The sequence below is a fragment of the Carassius gibelio genome, chromosome A5 (assembly GCF_023724105.1).
Source record: "Carassius gibelio isolate Cgi1373 ecotype wild population from Czech Republic chromosome A5, carGib1.2-hapl.c, whole genome shotgun sequence".
In the NCBI taxonomy this organism is placed as follows: Eukaryota; Metazoa; Chordata; class Actinopteri; order Cypriniformes; family Cyprinidae; genus Carassius; species Carassius gibelio.
The window spans coordinates 9,872,421-9,890,272 of NC_068375.1; the positions used below are offsets into that span (position 1 = coordinate 9,872,421).

The following is a 17,852-nucleotide window of genomic DNA, read 5'->3' on the forward strand; positions in this document are numbered from 1 at the left end:
AGCCCTTATAATATCCTAACTCCTTCATTATTTGACTTAGTCAAGTAATCTTGGTGTCTAACCCCATGTTTTCTGGGTCTGTAAATCCATTGGACTTGTCTAAATTGCACTGACATGATTACATACCTATGGAATACATGATTTTGTGAGAATACTGTAAGGTTTTATCGTTTGGGGTGAACCAGAGATGTAAACAATTTAGCCTATGTCATGTAACTTGTTTTGCTAAAACACAGACTTTACATTCGATGTAAACGTTATTGCACCCAAAAGTAACTTAAATTGGAGTTGTATAACTTTGATCATAACTTTGATCATAAACAACCCTGTATTAGCCCAGAACAGAAGCCTGTGTGTGAAACCTCTAAAATGGTCACTCATTTCAATTTTAATAAGGTAATTAATATGTAATGCATGCATCCTTTATAGATGTTTTAGAGTATAAAGGTGGCATTATACTAAACCCAACAAACCTAAATTCACCATTTTCAGCAATTCAGAAGATGGTAGAATAGAATATTGACATTTGATATTGCGTGACTCATAGTAATGTTGTTGGCAGCACAGTGTATACCATTTTGCTCAAACAAAAGTTCTTTATTTTTTGTAATTTAATTTTAAAAAAGTAATCTTTTTTCATTTATTCTGTTTGTTACGACTTACAGCTTAGGAAAATTAAAAATTCAGTATCTCAAAAAATTTGAATATTCCATTTTGAGCTTGATTAGTTTTATTAATTATAAGTATAAATACTGGATACCTCCTGGGCTACTTCAGAACATGCAACCACAATTATGGGAAAGATTACTGACTTGACTGTTGTCCAGAAGACAATCATCATAACCCTTCACTAGTAGGTTAAGCCACAGAAGGTCATTGCTGAAAGGGCTGGCTGTACACAGAGTGCTGTATCAAAATATATTTATAGAAAGTTGACTGGAAGGAAAAAGTGTGGTAGGAAAAGGTGTAAAAGCAACAGGGATGACTTCAGCCTTGGGAAGATTGTCAGGAAAAGCAGATTCAAGAACTTGGGAGAGCTTCACAAGGAGTGGGCTGAAGCCGGAGTCAGTGCATCAAGAGTCATCAAGCTCAGACATCTTCAAGAAAAGGGCTACAGCGGTCACATTCCTAAAACCAAGCCACTCCTGAGCCAAAAAAAAAGAAGCATTTCACCTGGGAGAAGGAGAAAAAGAACTGGACTGTTGCTCAGTGGTTCACAGTCCTCTTTTCAGATGAAAGTTACTTTTGCATTTCATTTGGAATTCAAGGTCTGGAGGAAGACTGGAGAGGGACAGAATCCAAAGTCCAGTGTGAAGTTTCTGAAGTCAGTGATGATTTGAGTGCTGTCTGCTGGTGTTGGTTCATTATGTTTTATCAAGTCCAAAGTCAATGCAGCCATCTACCAGGAGATTTTGTAGCTCTTTATGCTTCCATCTGCTGACAAGCTTAATGGAGATGCTGATTTAATTTTGCAGCAGAAATTTAGCACCTATGTCAGGGATCTAGGAGGGAGGACCCAAATTCATTGGGAGGTAATAAGGTTTTATTGACAAAACAGACTGATACAAGAGGGTATTGAAGTGAACAATAGATAACACAACAGGAAAACAGTTAACAGGAACAGCTAGGGGAGAACACTGGGAAAGCTTCAGGAAACAACTGGCAGAATACTTGGCACCAGAGGGGGTAGCAAAACCAGGCTGATGGAGAAGACCACACAAGGCACCGTAGAGCAGATCTCAGACACTTGTTAACCACTGACTCTGAGACAGACCAAGTGCCAGGTAGGTAGAACCAGGGCAGGACGCACGGGGACAGGACATGAACTCGAACACAAAACTAGACAGGACAAAGCTCCACAAAAACACAAATTAAACTCAAGACAAGGAAAGATATAAGCCAATGAACTAATAAAAGGTTAAGTAACAAGATAAGAAATTACCAGTTTAACCAACAAGAATCAAGACTAGAAAAGCCAAAAGCAAGAACAAACAAATTACTAAAATAAGGAGCAAGACAAAAACATAGAACTGCAAGGACTAGACCAGGGCACAAGACCAACCAGACAAGGAGACACGGGCGCGTATTCAGCCACATACAGAGACAGAGAGGGTGTGAATGACCATGAACCAGCAAACAAAAAAGGGTAAGGGGCACTATAAATAAGGAGGAAAATACATGAGGGACCGTTGAGCACAATTAGACTGACCAGGCTGACGAGGGGGGTGTGGTAAACAGGAAACAAGGAGGAGGAGCTAAAGGAGCACATGGCCGAGAAAACAATTAACAAATCCATGTGCTGATACTAGACACAAGAAACAAAAGATAAAACAAAGTGCAAAACCCTCACAACCTACCCACAGTCCTAAAACCACTTCCAAGTGATTTGCTGACCATGATATTACTGTGCTTGATTGGCCAGCCAACTCACCTGACCTGAACCTCACAGAGAATCTATGGGGTATTGTGAAGAGGAAGATAAGTAACATCTGAAAAACAATACAGAGGAGCTGAAGGCCCCATCAAAGCAACCTGCAGTACCACGTAATTGCAAAAGGAGCCCTAACCAAGTATTGATAGCATAATTAAACCTACTTTGGACATCTTGAACATTTCTGTTTTGTAAATCTTTTTTTGATTGATCTTTGAGAAAATATTCTAATTTTTTGAGATACTGAAGCTGTAAGTCGTAACCATCACAACTCAAACAAAAAACTCTTTACATATTTCAGATTATGCATGTGCAATAAATGTAGAATATAAAAGGTTGTACCTGCATGTACTTAAGGGAAATTGTACATATTTTCCCCATAAATATGCTTGTAACCAATTGCTTTAATATATAATTGGACTTGTAATCACTTATCTATCATGCAAATATGCTACTTATAATATTACATGGCATAAACATGTATCAGGCACCAATATTTCTGGTCTAGGAGGAAAAACAAGGAGTAATGGTCATTTTAAGGACCTGGCGGCAGCCATTTTGAAAAACGGGGCCTTTCTTGGAGTCAAACCTTGGTAAACTTTTAGTATGTTTTTAAGTACATTTGATACTACTGTAAACCACTGAGAAACGTTTTGTTAGAATTTTTTTGGGGTCAAGACATATTTGCAGCTGACTTCTGTGCTGCTGTGCTGTGACTGCGCTCGGGCGCACGTGTGTGTGTGTGTGTGTGTCTCATCAGTGGAGTGCTCCTGCGCGGTCACAGTGACTGTCGGGCTGGCGATGCATCAAATGGCTCTGAGCAGCGACGAGCTGACGCTGTCTGTGTGCGGGACGGGGGACGCAGCAGAGCTCACGCTCCACTTCTACGACGTCCGCTCCTTCCTCAACAAGGTCATCCAGCTCTCCTAAAAAATATTTAAACTTGGCTTTCATTTGTTTCCTCCTGATACTGTTAATGTGACCAGAATATAGCCATTGTTGATGATATGGGATTAAAACATAAATAAATTATAAATAAACAGAAATAAACACAAAAATAACAGTGATGCAAATTTTAGACCATTATGTTCTTATTATTTTATTATGTGTGTGTTCGTATAGCAAGTGACACCAATATTTTTTACCATTTATTTTTTTTAATTCTATATTTTTTTTACTTCATCAGAATGGTATGAAACTTGGTGATATTGGTGGCACTTGCCATATGAACACACACAATTGGAAACAAATAGTCTAGTGTGGTCTTCACTGTCAGAACTAAGTGAATGCCATTGAAAATGAATGGGAAATATGAAAATACAGAGCAATTTTCTGGGATAAAATCTACAATCAGCTGGGATGATGAAGTCCTTGATAATGTCTAAATATATAAAGGTCAAAGACAAAATGTCCCATTTTGGTAGCCGCATCAAATTACATTTACAAAGATGATTTTATATACATAGTAAGCATGTTAAATGCTAGGAAAGTGTTTACTTTAATGTTTCAAATAACTTTTGTTAAAATGTCAAAATATGGGTTAAATATAGTCTATGGGTTAAATATGCGACTTATAGTCTGGAAAATACGGTACAATGAATTAGTTTTTGTGGGCTGCACTGTGATACTTAAATAGAGTATTTTAATGTTTCTAATGATTCTTGTTTTGAATATGCCTTTTTCTTTTCTTTTTCTTTTTTCTTTTGGTATATGAACTATTGTTACACTGAATACCCTTTTAGTGGGTGTCAGTGGGTTTTACAACTTACCCAACTGTTCAACTGACAAGTTGTCTGAAAAGACTTCAGGAGATAAAGTTATGAGATGTGAAAATGACATGAGTTTGGACCTTTATACAGCACAAGCCATTGTAAAAACTCTAAATCTGTGATAATATCAAACCTGCAGGCATTTAGTAGTTAAACCATGGTGTTACATATGATTTTCTTCTCTCCCGCCAGATGGCATTAATCTGCCTTTCATCCACTGGATTTCAAATACTTTTGCTTAAACACTGCATTCATCGGAAATTAAATCTAATTTTTGTATTAATTCGTATAATTTAGAGGTGGTTATTGTCTAGTACAATGAAATCCCCTACAAAATACTTTTATGAAAAATCTATATACTACACTTGTTGTTTTTGGTGTGTTTTGAGGATCAAGAGTGTGGTGAAGACCAGAGTGTGTGTGTGTGTTTGTGTGTGGTTGCTCCCACAGGACAGACAGGAGAAGCGTCCCTTCACCTCTTTCAGACCCATGGCCGCTGCAGACACACTGGTCCAGGATCTGAAGTGGAGTCCGGTGGACGCGTCCCGTCTGGCCGTGTGTCTGTCTGACGGCAGTATGATGGTGCTGGACGTTCAGGACTCCGTCAGTGTGGTCGCTCAGCTTCCTGCCTCTGTGGGAATCACATGCGGTCAGTGGTTACTGTGTGCTCTCTTTATTCTCACAGTGCTAACCTTGAGTGAATCTGTTCAAGTTCTCGGTCTCTAGATACCTCAAGCGCTAGTTAGCCAGTGTCTTTGAGCTTATTTTAAAGCATGTTGATTCTATCCTCTCTCTCTCTCTGTCTTTGTAGTTTGCTGGAGTCCCAAAGGGAAGCAGGTGTCTGCTGGGAAAGAGGATGCCACAGTGGTTCAGTTCACTCCTGTACGTCTGTGCATGAGCGTTTATGACAGACAGACCTTCACTTTACCAAGAAGAACTAAAATACAAACTATATTACACACAATATTGTTCTCTTTGTTATAAGCATGAACTGAGGTTTTGTCATCTGCTGCTTTAAATGCTTGGACTCTTATTGGCTGTCAATGTTTTTATGATTAATTAGCTGGGGGAAAACATCACTCTGAAAGAGATTATAGTGATGGTGTTGTCTCTGTGTTTGAGCGATTATTGAAACATTTTATAGTTCATCCTTGTGAATGGGCATTTTGTGTTTGTATCTCAGACCTTACAGGCCAAGAAGGTGATTCCTTGTCCCAGCTTCTACAGTCAGGATCACCCCGTCAAAGGTGCGACTGCTCCGATTCACTGCGCTCTTACAGTGACTGTGTTCCTGTATCGATGTGATGTCAGCGCTAATCAGCCTGAGTGTCACCACAACTTTAACCCAAGAGTTTAGATGTGAATTTGTATTGATCATAATGAGACTGCAGTTTCAATATGAACAATCAAAAACCTAATTGCGGTTTAAAATGCATTTTAAGATCCAAGTTTGTTGTGCTTGTTTGTGGGGCTGCATAATCTGGCCAAATATTTTGTATGATTGTATAGCAATATGACTATAAAAGAATACAAGTAATTCTGTTAATAAGGTCTTAAGTCTTACTTCACTCTTCCTGTAATTAAGGCCTAAAAAGATCTTAAATCAGAGTTCATTCATAAAGCTATGGCATTAAATGTTGCACACACTGCAGAAAAACAACAAAAACATTTTTTTAATCAAAATTCATTTACTTGAGATGCAAAATGAAGATTTGAAGTCTTGTTTTTTTAGAAATTGGTCAAAATGCAATGAGTCTATGCCTAAAACAAGAACAAATATCTGCAAATGGCAAATGAAAACCTGTTTCCTTTTAATTCATTAGTTTTTTCTGAGATGTGTCGTCTTGTTTTAATCACAAACTCATTCTGTTTCAATCATAATGTCATTTTGCTTCTCCAGTAAATGTATTTTACTGGAGAATGTTTAGACATGCACTGGAAAACAAGAATAAATACTGAGAAAGGAGCACTTTTCTGCAGTGTGATGAGATACAGGAAAATATATTTCCATGTATATGTTATTTATATATCTTTTTTTTTTTTTGTAAAATGAATAAAGAAGTAATGGAGATCTTTAAGTTGTGTTTTCAGCATGGTGAGACGTTATCAAATTTGACCTTCATAAAACCTATATAAACTTGCCCATTAACTCATGTTAATCCACAGTCATTTTTATACCAGATGCACATCACTTCCACTCTCATAAGTAAGGACGTGAGTGTTAGTGTCTGTGCTAATGTGTGTTGTCTGTGTGTGTGTGTGTGTTCCACAGTGCTGGACGTGTTGTGGTTGAGCACGTTTAACTTTGCGGTGGTGTACGCAGCGGCTGATGGGTCTCTGGAGACGCCGCCGGAGCTGGTGGTCATATCGCTGCCTGTGAGTAACTCTTACCAATCACACACTACAAAACCTTTCAGACAGGACTATGATGACAATGTGTCAACTGTGTGTGTGTGTGTGTGTGTCAGAAAAAGGATGAGAAGAGAGACGAGTGCTTTCTGAACTTCAATGACCTTGTGTACGGCTCCTGCACTGAGAGGCAGCATCACTACTTCCTGTGCCATATCGAGGACTGGTGAGCCTCGTCTGCATGTCCTGCACTCGCATTAGCTTTGTTAGTCCTCTAGAAATTCAGGAATCAAATAAAACGGATTTCTCCTGCGCAGGGACCTGGTTTTGGCTGCATCAGCCGCTGCTACTGAAGTCAGCGTTATCGCTAAACAGGAGGACAAGGTAAGCATGGGTTATTGTCCTTAACTAAAACTAAAATCATAAAATAGAAATAAAAAACCATTTGATGATACTTAACTTAAAGGGATAGTTCACCCAGAAATATTTAAACAAATTTAATAAAAAAAAAAAAAATTAAAATTGGATTTTAAAAAAGTATTAAAATTAAATTGTAGTAATAGTGTCTCCATGTTCGTAAAATAACACCGGTCAGAAGTGTAAGTCACAGAGGTCTGATGTGTTGCAGGTGAACTGGGAGCTGTGGGTGCTGGAATATGCCAGTCGAGCAGAGCTTCCTGTCTCAGAGAACAGTGAGGACACACTTCCTGTGGGCATGGCCATCGATTACACCAGCCAGGAGGACATACACCTCTGTAAGAGCTCCTGTGATGGTAGATTGTTCTTGTGACTGAGCAGTGAACACACTTCTCCATTTACTTGCTTACATTATTCCTTTATGTGTGAAGCGGGTGTGCATGGAAATATTTATTATTCAGTAAGACACACTTAAACAAGAAATTATGTTCTAGAGAGCTTTTACACATTTGAAATACCTTGCACTTTAAAATAAACTTCTAGTTGTCTATATGAACTGATATGACATTTAAAAACTACTGCAGAGACATACAAACACACAGAACAAAGACTACTGTTAATGGAAATAGTTAGTTTTAAGAAAAACTTTAAGTACACATGATCACTCTTTACAAGGAGCTTTTTATGTTAAAATGTAATATGTTAAAATGCAAAATATTTGTCTTAAAATTTTCAATTGCAAATGTTCAAACACTTAACTTTTAATTTCAAATCTTGAACCTTTATTTGGCAGAATATATTGATGAAATAGTGTAAAATTCTGTGCACAAAAATGCCAGAAATTATGCGAATGTAAATTAACTGAGCTTTGCAAGAATTGCGTTTCCTAATGCGCATTAAACTCACGTCGCTTACAAACATACCTTACATACACAGCACAACTGACTATAAACTTATTTAAAGCCATGATTTAATTATTGCAAATTGTTAATATCACTGTCTCCATTTTAATTAATTATGCATCCCTCTTTGTTTATGTTTTTAAATAAGTTGTATTCGATTTAAATACTCATGAACCCTGTTTTGTAAACATGTTGTCACAGCTACTGCTTGTTTGTTTGTTGTAAAATCTCTTCTTGCGTCCTCAGCTGATGAAAAGAGGTTGCCTCCGGCGCCGACGCTGATGCTGCTGTCTACAGATGGAGTTCTGTGTCCCTTCTCTTTACTGAACCTCAACCCAGGGGTCAGACAGCTGACCGTATCTGCCGTCCCGCTGCCTGAGGATGGCGAGAGAGCGCCTGCTGCTAGTAAGTCCACAGCCATGAGACACACTCGCCATCAATATTTCAAGCACCCAATATATCTCACAGCATACTTTGTTCTTCGCTTACGAGTATAAAAAGTTGGAAATACCTTTGCAGCGGTATAATGTTAGCAAACATCTCGACACATTTTGATGTAAATGTGTGCTGCATGCTTTGCTCTCAGTAACAAACACACAACAAAATGACAATGGTGAGAAAACAGCAGTTAAGAAAGCATCTAATCATAGTGACATGGATATGTTTGCTCCAGCTGTGAATTCTTTGCTCCAGTCAGGTTTATATAGCACTGTGGTGGGAGGAGCCAAAGACGGACACAGTGGGTGTGGCGTCAGGCCTTGGAGAGGCTTTTATTAAACAGAAAATAAAACATAAAATGTCCAAAATGTGAATAAAGTATTCAGAGGGGAAATAGTGTCCAGAATAAACAGGGGTTCTGGTGTCCCCGTTGTGCTGGGGAATTGTGATTGAAGGGCAGCATTCAGAAAGGAGGGGTCCAGGTAGAGGTGGCCGCACGTGCTCCCATCTCTTGTCCGGGAGCGATGGCAGGCGGTTTCGTTATTTCTACCTATTGCATAATTGCCATAGATCAAGGGTAGATTGAAGGTGAAACTGATTTTGTACGAAATGTTTGAAACCAGTTCATTCTTTGATTCCTCTTGAAGTATATTGGGGCTTTTACTGTGCCAGTCAAACCTACAGCTGCTTTGATGAAGTCAAATTTAATTCAGTTGTAGCATTTTAAATCTATTATTGTCTAACACAGATGAATCATGAATTAGAAGTGATTGAAGATGCAGGGTTTACAATCCGGTGACTTTGTTGTGTTCTAACACACTTTGTTTCAGAGTCATCTTCGTTCTCTTCTGCTCCCGACTCTTCAGCGTCCTCCATCTTCCCATCTGTCCCAGCATCTTTTGGCACAGCCCTGCCCCCAGCCACCTTATCCTTCACAGCCCCGCCCCCAGCAGCCGCTGCTGCCACCTCCTCGGCCCTGCCTACCTCCGTGTCCTCCTCAAATTTCTCCTTCTCTCTTCCTGCTCCAAACTCTAACGGTCCCTCTGGCTTCTCGCTGGGCTCCACCACATCTGGTTTCTCCTTTAATGCTCCCAAACCCTCCTCCAATGCTCCTGCCTTGTCCTTCACTTCCTCCTTCGCGCCAAAGGAGGTCAGCAGTGCTCCAACGGCCATTCCTGCTAAGCGTCCGCCTGCCATGTCTCCCGTCATCAGCGATCCCAAAGCACCTGTGGAGCCTGCGACACCTGCGACACCTGCTGTCAGGATGAACCTCACTGACAGGTGAGCGTGTGATCTCCGCTATTTGGATAATCCTGAATGACCAGCAGTTGAGAGTTTGGCTTGTTTTGTAGCAGGTTTCTGGAGGTGGACTCTCGGGCATCAGTCACATCTACTGCCCAGCCGTTTTCTTTGACCTCCACGCCCAAACCCGCAGCAGCGGAGGTCAGTGGCCTAACGACAGCAGTGCTCAAACCAGCCGCCCCTGCAGGTACGTGCTTACCTCACAGACTCTCCGTCCAGACCTTCCCATGAAGGGATATTTGTGGACATTCTATAGATGGACTTGATGCATTTGTTCACATTGATCTTGTATTTGAGATAAATTCATAAATCGTCGTATGTACACATTTAGGATCATTGTTTGCACGCTTTAGCCTCCTACAGTGATCAGAGATGCTGTATAAAAGTGTGAGATGTTGTTGTTTTTGTTGTAGTGTTGTCTCGGGCCGCTCAAATCAGCGCTCCTCCAGCCGCTCCGCTAAAACCAGCCGCAGTCGCTCCTCCTGCGTCCAACGCTCCGTCTGCACAGGTACAGCACTGAAGAACTGATGAACCAGTCACATGTGTCCTGCACAGACTGATCTGAAGTGTGTTTCCATGTGTTTTGTGGTAGGCCGTGTCTGTGAAAGCAATGGAGAAACACCTGCAGCAGAAGAAAGACTCGGACCCCGTCATGACTGGAATACTGGAGGAGGTAGAGCCCAAAAATCACGTTTTACATCGGAAGAGCTGTTATACTGATGCTGATTGAGTGCCTGCTCTGTCCTCTGCTCAGATCGGACACTTTGAGAAGGAGCTGGACGATCTGAAGACTCGCTGCAGAAATGCTGATTTCAGGGTGGGCAGCAACGACGACATGAGAGACCTGAGGAAAGACTCGGAGAACGTACACGCCTTCACGCTGGAGATCAGAGACACCACTGAGGTACGACCTGCACCTAGGGCTGGTATGAGATTTTGAGAGAGTTCTTCTTCTTGTCTTCTATTTTTGATAATCCAGTGAAGTAAAAGTCACACATAGGAAGGTAACTTCATAAAGAAAACATAATACAATTAGATGATCACAACCAACCAATGAGACTATTCATCATTCAAAGACAGCCTTGCATCATGAAACGTCTGAGAGACAAATAGCTCAGACTCCGAGCAGGTAAAGCAGTGTTGCCCATTCATTATCTAGGTTGTTGTGGTACCCATCGTAGTCTAATCTGCCTGGACACATAATGAATATGATAATGAGATGGAACTATTTTTACACTTCTCATAATAACAAAAAAGGTCTCTAATGTTGTGTTTTGCACCATTGCTTTGGCACAGCATGTCAAACTAGAAGCAAAATAACAATATGGCTAATTGTGAAAGTGTATTTTTGCTCTGGTATTGGCTGTTTCAGGCCTGTTTTATCAGCTGACGTCCAGATCTTTTTCATATTCTTCATATTCTGTGGTGGTGGTTGGTTCACTGTAGAGACAGAATTATTAGAACCAATATGGGGTAATATTTCCCCTCTTAAACTGATTTAAAGGTGAATTTTTAACATACTAAACCACCAGTAGGTTTAATGAGGGAGACACTGAATCATCTGATTGGTTCAAACAGCTGATTCATTCAGTAACATGGCAAGTGACTATATCAATGGCATTAAATAATTCACTCAACTGATTTGTTCAAAAACATATATTCAATAACAACTGAGAATTCTAGCTTTGTTTGGAACTATTTTCCTTGGTGAATATGAGCAAAAAAAATTAAAGTATGTGACCCGTGCTAATTTTGAGCTAAAGGCAAAAAAAAGTAAAAAAGTTGATTTAGATTTTTTTCATGAAGATGAGTTAATTAAGACCTCGTCTAGCCATCCCAATGCTGATATTCAGGAAAAGGCACTCTTGCGCTTGCGTTATTGCTAAACTATGTCATAAGATACAAATATAAGACAAACCCGTACAGGGGCATTTTTGCCTCCATATTTAGAATTTTACGGTCATTCTTACTATATTCTAGGCAACATCACAAAGTGAAAGTGTGGTCCCAAGACATTTTGTTTTCTTTTTGTAATTGATTATCAAACTCCTATGTCAGCTTCAGTGTTACCAAATGAATGAAGTAATGCACATTTTAAAATAAATGGTCATGGTCAGTGGTTATTTGAACATTTGAGCACTTGTGAACCCAAAATGATGCCTCTGACCAATGATGATCAGGAGTTTCATAGAGCCTTGTTATAAAACCGAATATCATACCAGTCTGTTTTGGTTGATCATCAACTGTAGATGTGACAGTAGTTTTAAGTTGTTAAGTTGGATGCGTGTCTGACCGTGTTGGACTGTTGAACGCAGTCTCTTCATGGGGACATCAGTATGCTGAAGACCAGCCTGCTGGAGGGTTTCGCTGGAGCAGAGGAGGCGCGAGCTCAGAGTGAACTAAACCGAGACAAAGACTACCTCCAGCTGCTCTACAAGAAACCACTAGACCCTCGGCGAGAGGAGCAGCTCAAGGTCTCGTCCACCTCTGATAGCCTGATCATCATATCAAGCGATAACATGTGCTGAAAGTGTGTTTCTGCCACAGGAAATTCACCACTTGTACCAGTATGTGAAGTTCGCCATGGAGGACGTCAATGCCGTTTTGGACATGGAGTGGGAGAAACACTTGAAGAAGAAACAGAGGTGAGCATCTGTGACATTCTGCTTTATTTATTATCTGTTCATCTATACGACTGAGCTTCAGCGTTTGCTCCCCCAGGCACATGATTGCCCCAGAAAGAGAGGCTCTGTTTGCAACACTGGCCAATAACCTGGACATCATCAACCAGCAGAAGCAGCGCCTGGACCGTCTGGAGAGTGACCTGCACAAGCTGAGGCTCTACAGAGGGACGTCAGTGTGGAGCTTCACCAGCCAGACGCCCTCCACCCCCTCAGGACAGAGGTGATGATCCACCAGTAGTGGATTTAGCTGTTAATGCTAACTAAAATTGGCCAGTAACCAGTTAATAACATAATGATTATAACCCAGGGCCATAACCAACATAGATATTAAGAGGGTCCTCCCAAATAATTAGAAATGGACAAATTTTCCCACCCAATATTTGGAATTCTTAAATTATATTTAAAAGTAATATTTTTGGGGCTGGTTTGCCTCAGCGGTCTAACAGCACTCATCACGGCCTTGTAATAACACAAATATATTCATTTTATCAGGGCTGTCGATATGATGTAATTTTTATTTTATTTATTTTTTTGCTAAAATTGATGTCCGATTAAGTTGCAGTTAATTAGACACATTATTTAATTATGTTAAAAACTTTAATTTCTTGGCAGGCCTTATTTTACTAGGCACGGATGCCGGACCAGAGAAGTCATGTTTGAGAGTAGCAAGCAAACATAGTTGACAGGATGGAGAGTAAGTTTATGATTCATGGGGAAGATGTCCTAATTAATAAATAAATGTTGCTGGGCTTGGATAGAGGAAATGGGGAGAGACGGCAAGCCTTTTGATAGCTAGTGTAGGAAATTAAAAGAACCAGCTGTTTCTGCACGTTGTGTTCGAGAAATGAGAAAGCTAATGTATACTATAGCAGTAAAAAAAAGTGCTACCAGGTCACAATAATCGATTGACAGCCCTCATTTCAATGCATCCGAAGATCAAATTGAATCTGAAAATGTACTACTCTGCATTGGAAATGAATGACTCTTGGCCTGTCATTTATCGGAGATATAGTGGAAAGGTGGCTTTACTCCCCCTACAATAAAACTGTCAGTGCTGATTAAACGGTAATCGTCAATCTCTATTGAAGGGCTGAAATAGGTCTGGAGCCCATGCTAAAAAAGAGCTTCTCAGTGGAGCGCGGTTTGTTTTTGGTGTGTCGTACTGTTTCAGGAAGAAACTCTCAGAAGCTGACACAAGATGCACATGTTCTGTGTGTTTTACAGTCTGGACAGTGAACTGGAGAGTTTGAAGGATTCTCTTCTGAAGGCCAGTCTGGAAACAGCACCTAAAGTTCCTGCCAAATCACCACGTAAGAGCTTTTGTTCTTCTTGTCATGCATGAGCTGTCCACCATAGTTCAGTCCATCATCTCATGTCCAGCAGTACAGTCTGAATGGTTCATGCCACCTGACACCGTATGCTTCTGCTCGCAGATGAGCTACAGTGAGTTGTTGATCTGAACGCATCTGTCATTGACCTCATTGATGTCACTGTGTGTGTGTGTGTGTGTGCAGCTAAAATGACCCCAGGCAAACAGTCTCAGCTGAGGAACTTCCTGTCAAAGCGGCAGACTCCACCGGTGCACTCCACAGCTCCAGGTACGTCACCTGTGTGTGCTTGTGTGTAGGGGTGTGTAATATTGATAACAAAAGAATGGTCTCAATATTTTTGTGCTTTTGTCAGTAACAGTAAGACATGAATTTGCTGAGTAAGTTTTTGTGCTGGTATCTTGGTTGTTTTAGGCCTGTTGTGGACAGGCTTTTCATATTGTTTAGATTCTATGCGTGGTTCGTTCACAGCAGTGACGAACGTTTTCATCAAAGTCCATGTAAAGTAAAATTAAATATGTATTCTGAGTATTTCACACCACAGTAAAATGAGTTGTTACCACCCTTGAAAAAACAAGCAGTATTCTCTGCTCTCAAATGCTGGGGGTGTGTCCGCTGACAGCGCTGAAACCACGCCCACTCAGGAAAAATCTCTCAGCTTTCAATGGAAATAAATTTAAATAAGTATAACAAGCTATTTTGTAAATTATCACAACCAGGCGTTATTCATCTTCATGGAAAGCTAGCTAGGAAGCTGTAGGCTGTAGTAACCAACGGTAATGACCGTAACCCACAATTGAGCGGGCGACGCACTTATGGTCATGCACCAGTTATATTAGGTGCATTCGACTTGAAGCAGCGCTGTGCAGAACGATCAGCGTATGACTTTAACGTACTGCGAAAGTGATTCAAAAGCAAGGAGCCATCTACTCTCTATAGCTCTCATTGTATTTTGATGTCACACAGGTCTGCACAGCGCTGCTTCAAGTCAAACACACCTCTTATTATAGTGCTAGGAGAGGGGCCATGCTCGTCATCGAGTAATGACTTTAACCCCGCCCAAAAAATCCTGAACACAAAAATGGTGAAAAACTGTTTAACTCCACAATTAAGTACTGCATAGTTCACAGTCTTTGTAACATGTTTCAACAATGCATTTCTATCATTTATAATGCGTTTAGTAACTATTCTCAAAGTTGACTTTACCCGAACTTTTTAAAGTGTGATATTTGCCATCTTAAAATGATTTACAGAGAACATTTTAATTTTTATAAAGAATTTTTTTTCGAACCTGTATGCGATGTCTTTTGTCAAATTCTTAAGTTTAATCAACAAATTCAATTTAAAAAAGTAAGACCCATTATTATGTTACCAGACAAATTACTTTGCAGAAATGATATTTGTAGTAGTGCTTGGCTGTATTTACACTGAAATTATAATTGCATTAAAAAAATATATGAAATTGCTGGTTTAAAAATATTTTGAATAATGTTTTTTTTATTAATTGATGCCTTAATGAGTTATTCATTTAACTGATTTATTCAAAAGGCTGATCCATCCAGAACGAAGCAATGAATCATTGAGTTGTTTAAAAATGCTGATAAATTGAGGAACAAAACACTGCTGTGTTGCTCTAAGATAAACAAAGGTTTTAGACCTGAGTATCATCAGTGTAACAGTGAAAGCTAACATGTTTCCTGATGATATCTCCCAAAGGTAACATGTAAAGCGTGATAAGCAAAGGTCCTAGTACTGAGCCTTATGGTACTCCATACTGCACTTGTAATTCATATGATACCTTATCATTTACTGCTATGAATTGATGACAGTCAAATGAACCATGCCAATGGACTTCTGCTTATGCCCACATCATTTTCTAGTTTATTCAAAAGAACGTTGTGGTCGATAGTGTCGAACACAGCGCTAAGATCCAGTAGCATTAATAAATGTATACAACCACGATCAGATGATAAAACAGCAGATCATTTGTAATTCTCTCTGTAATGTTACTCTGATGAGTGACTATGATCCAGTCTAAATCCTGACTGGAAATCCTCACAGATACCATTCCAAGAAGGAATGTAGTTGTGAGTATTCTGCCTTTTCTACTATCTTTGACAGAAAAGGGACATTTGAGATTGGTCTGTAATTAACTAATTCTCTTGGATCAAGTTGTGTTTTTTTTTTTTTTATGAGAGGCTTAACAGACAGTTTAAAAGTTTTACTTCATTTTAGGTCATTCTAACTGCGTTCTACTAGTCCTTCTACGAGTCTTCATTGCAGTAAAAGCGTGGACTATCGAGGATTGTTTTTTTTGTTGTTTTTTTTGGTGCAAAGTTAATGGATTAACCAATATAAAACAACCAATAACTATACATACTGTAGACCTGTGTTTCTCATATGTGATGATAAATGAAGAGCTCATCATGTCTCATTGTGTCTCAGCCAACCTGTCGCAGTCAGCCTTCCTGTCTCCTCGGTTCTATGAAGATCTGGATGAGGTGAGCTCCATTTCGTCTCTGTCTCAGCCTCTGGAGCCTGAGGACCTGCTGGCCGTGGCCGAGGAAGAGGATGAGCCTGCGCCTATCCCATTGCGGACACCCACTGTCCCGCGACACCCCGCGGTGTTCCGGACACCCTCCATACAGCCGGGCTTCAGTATGCAGCCTAGTCCATTCAGCAGAGTTCATACCAGCCCCGGCCCTGTCCTCGTCCCCATCATCAGCCCGGGTGAGGCTCATAATGCACCTGTACACTTGTTGCCAGTCTTGTTAACAGTCTTTTTACATCTCTTGAATGTGTTGCAGCTCCGAAGATAAACATGGACAGTGCCGATAGCACAGCATTAGCCACAAAAACAGTCAAGCATGGAGCTCCGCCCACAGAGAAGAGCATGCCTACCACAATCCCCGCCCATCAGGCTGCAGCAAGAGCTGCCCTCAGCAGACATATGACCAACCAGAAACCAGGTACAAACACACCGTACATCACAGCACAGCAAATCCACATTTACACTCTGCTTTCACCAATAAATGACATTTGACATCTTTTTGATTTATGACATAAACTGCATAGAGCTAATATTTTGATCATAATGCATTTAAAATTAGATATGATATATGTTTATTAGATTAATTGAGCCTAAAACAGTCTCTAAAGCCTAAAACGCCCCCTATACACTAGGGGGCGACAGACACTGTACATCAGACCTACAGTATGTTCACATAAATGCTGTTCTTTTGAAATTTCTATTCTTCAAAAAATCCTGAAAAATAAAATGTCTCACCGTTTCCACACAGATATTTGTCAGCACAAATGTTTTCAACATTTATAATAATCAGAAATGTTTCTTGAGCAGCAAATCAGCATATTAGATTTATTTCTGAAGGGTCATGTGACGCTAAAGGCTGGGTTACTGATGCTGAAATTTCAGCTTTGATCACAGCAATAAATTACATTTTTACAATATAATCATATACAGAACAGTTATTTTAATTTGTAATTTCACAATTTTACTGTTTAAACTGTTTATCATTAAATAAATGCAAACTTTGTGAGCAGAAGAGGCTCTTCTTAAAAAATATTAAAATGTTTTATATTAACATGCACATTGTCTCTCTTCACCATTTCTTTGATGTTTTATGTTTTGTTTTTTTTTAGTTAATCGCTTGTTCATATTTTTACTTCATTTAGTGCAGGGTTGTGACATGAAGTGTGAATATTCCATGTGCATCTCTTAAGAAAATTAGCTCCTAAAAGCTACATTTAAAGGGTAAGTTCAGCCAAAAATGAAAATTATGTCATTAATGACTCACCCTCACTTCAGTACAAACCCGTAAGACCTCCTTTTATCTTCGGAACACAGTTTAAGATATTTTAGATTTAGTCCGAGAGCTCTCAGTCCCTCCATTGAAACTGTGTACGGTATACTGTCCGTGTCCAGAAAGGTAAGAAAAACATCATCGAAGTAGTCCTTGTGACATCAGAGGGTGAAAATAAATTAAATAAACAAAAAAAGTCCAGGCTAACTCTAAAACTTGCGTACTCAAGACAGCATGTGTGTTGGAGGCGAAGTATAAGTTTTGCACGTATATAGTTTCACACGCCGAACACTCGGAGCGCATCAGAGTTTCACTTTCCATCAATCGACATGTGCTGTTCCCTTTCGATACTACACTCGTACTGCGTCTTGCTAGACTCATATGGGAAAAATATTGTTTTTCTCCTTAACT

The 17,852-nt window shown here is 39.8% G+C and overlaps 1 protein-coding gene across 3 annotated transcripts in view; it reads left to right on the plus strand.

Moving 5' to 3' along the window:
* The window catches only part of nup214 (nucleoporin 214), a 63,856-nt gene that overhangs the window by 2,081 nt on the left and 43,923 nt on the right, over positions 1-17,852 (plus strand). For 2 of the 3 annotated variants that reach the window (XM_052591666.1, XM_052591668.1), the window contains exons 3-23: positions 3,192-3,343; positions 4,651-4,849; positions 5,012-5,082; positions 5,384-5,447; positions 6,473-6,576; positions 6,669-6,775; positions 6,867-6,933; positions 7,178-7,304; positions 8,115-8,273; positions 9,137-9,587; positions 9,659-9,795; positions 10,022-10,116; positions 10,201-10,281; positions 10,363-10,512; positions 11,924-12,082; positions 12,156-12,253; positions 12,330-12,512; positions 13,517-13,602; positions 13,807-13,890; positions 16,066-16,350; positions 16,428-16,589. In XM_052591666.1, coding sequence (XP_052447626.1) covers positions 3,192-3,343; positions 4,651-4,849; positions 5,012-5,082; positions 5,384-5,447; positions 6,473-6,576; positions 6,669-6,775; positions 6,867-6,933; positions 7,178-7,304; positions 8,115-8,273; positions 9,137-9,587; positions 9,659-9,795; positions 10,022-10,116; positions 10,201-10,281; positions 10,363-10,512; positions 11,924-12,082; positions 12,156-12,253; positions 12,330-12,512; positions 13,517-13,602; positions 13,807-13,890; positions 16,066-16,350; positions 16,428-16,589 — 3,021 coding nt within the window. The remainder of the gene's footprint in view (positions 1-3,191; positions 3,344-4,650; positions 4,850-5,011; positions 5,083-5,383; positions 5,448-6,472; positions 6,577-6,668; positions 6,776-6,866; positions 6,934-7,177; positions 7,305-8,114; positions 8,274-9,136; positions 9,588-9,658; positions 9,796-10,021; positions 10,117-10,200; positions 10,282-10,362; positions 10,513-11,923; positions 12,083-12,155; positions 12,254-12,329; positions 12,513-13,516; positions 13,603-13,806; positions 13,891-16,065; positions 16,351-16,427; positions 16,590-17,852) is intronic. The other variant, XM_052591667.1, reaches the window with a different exon arrangement.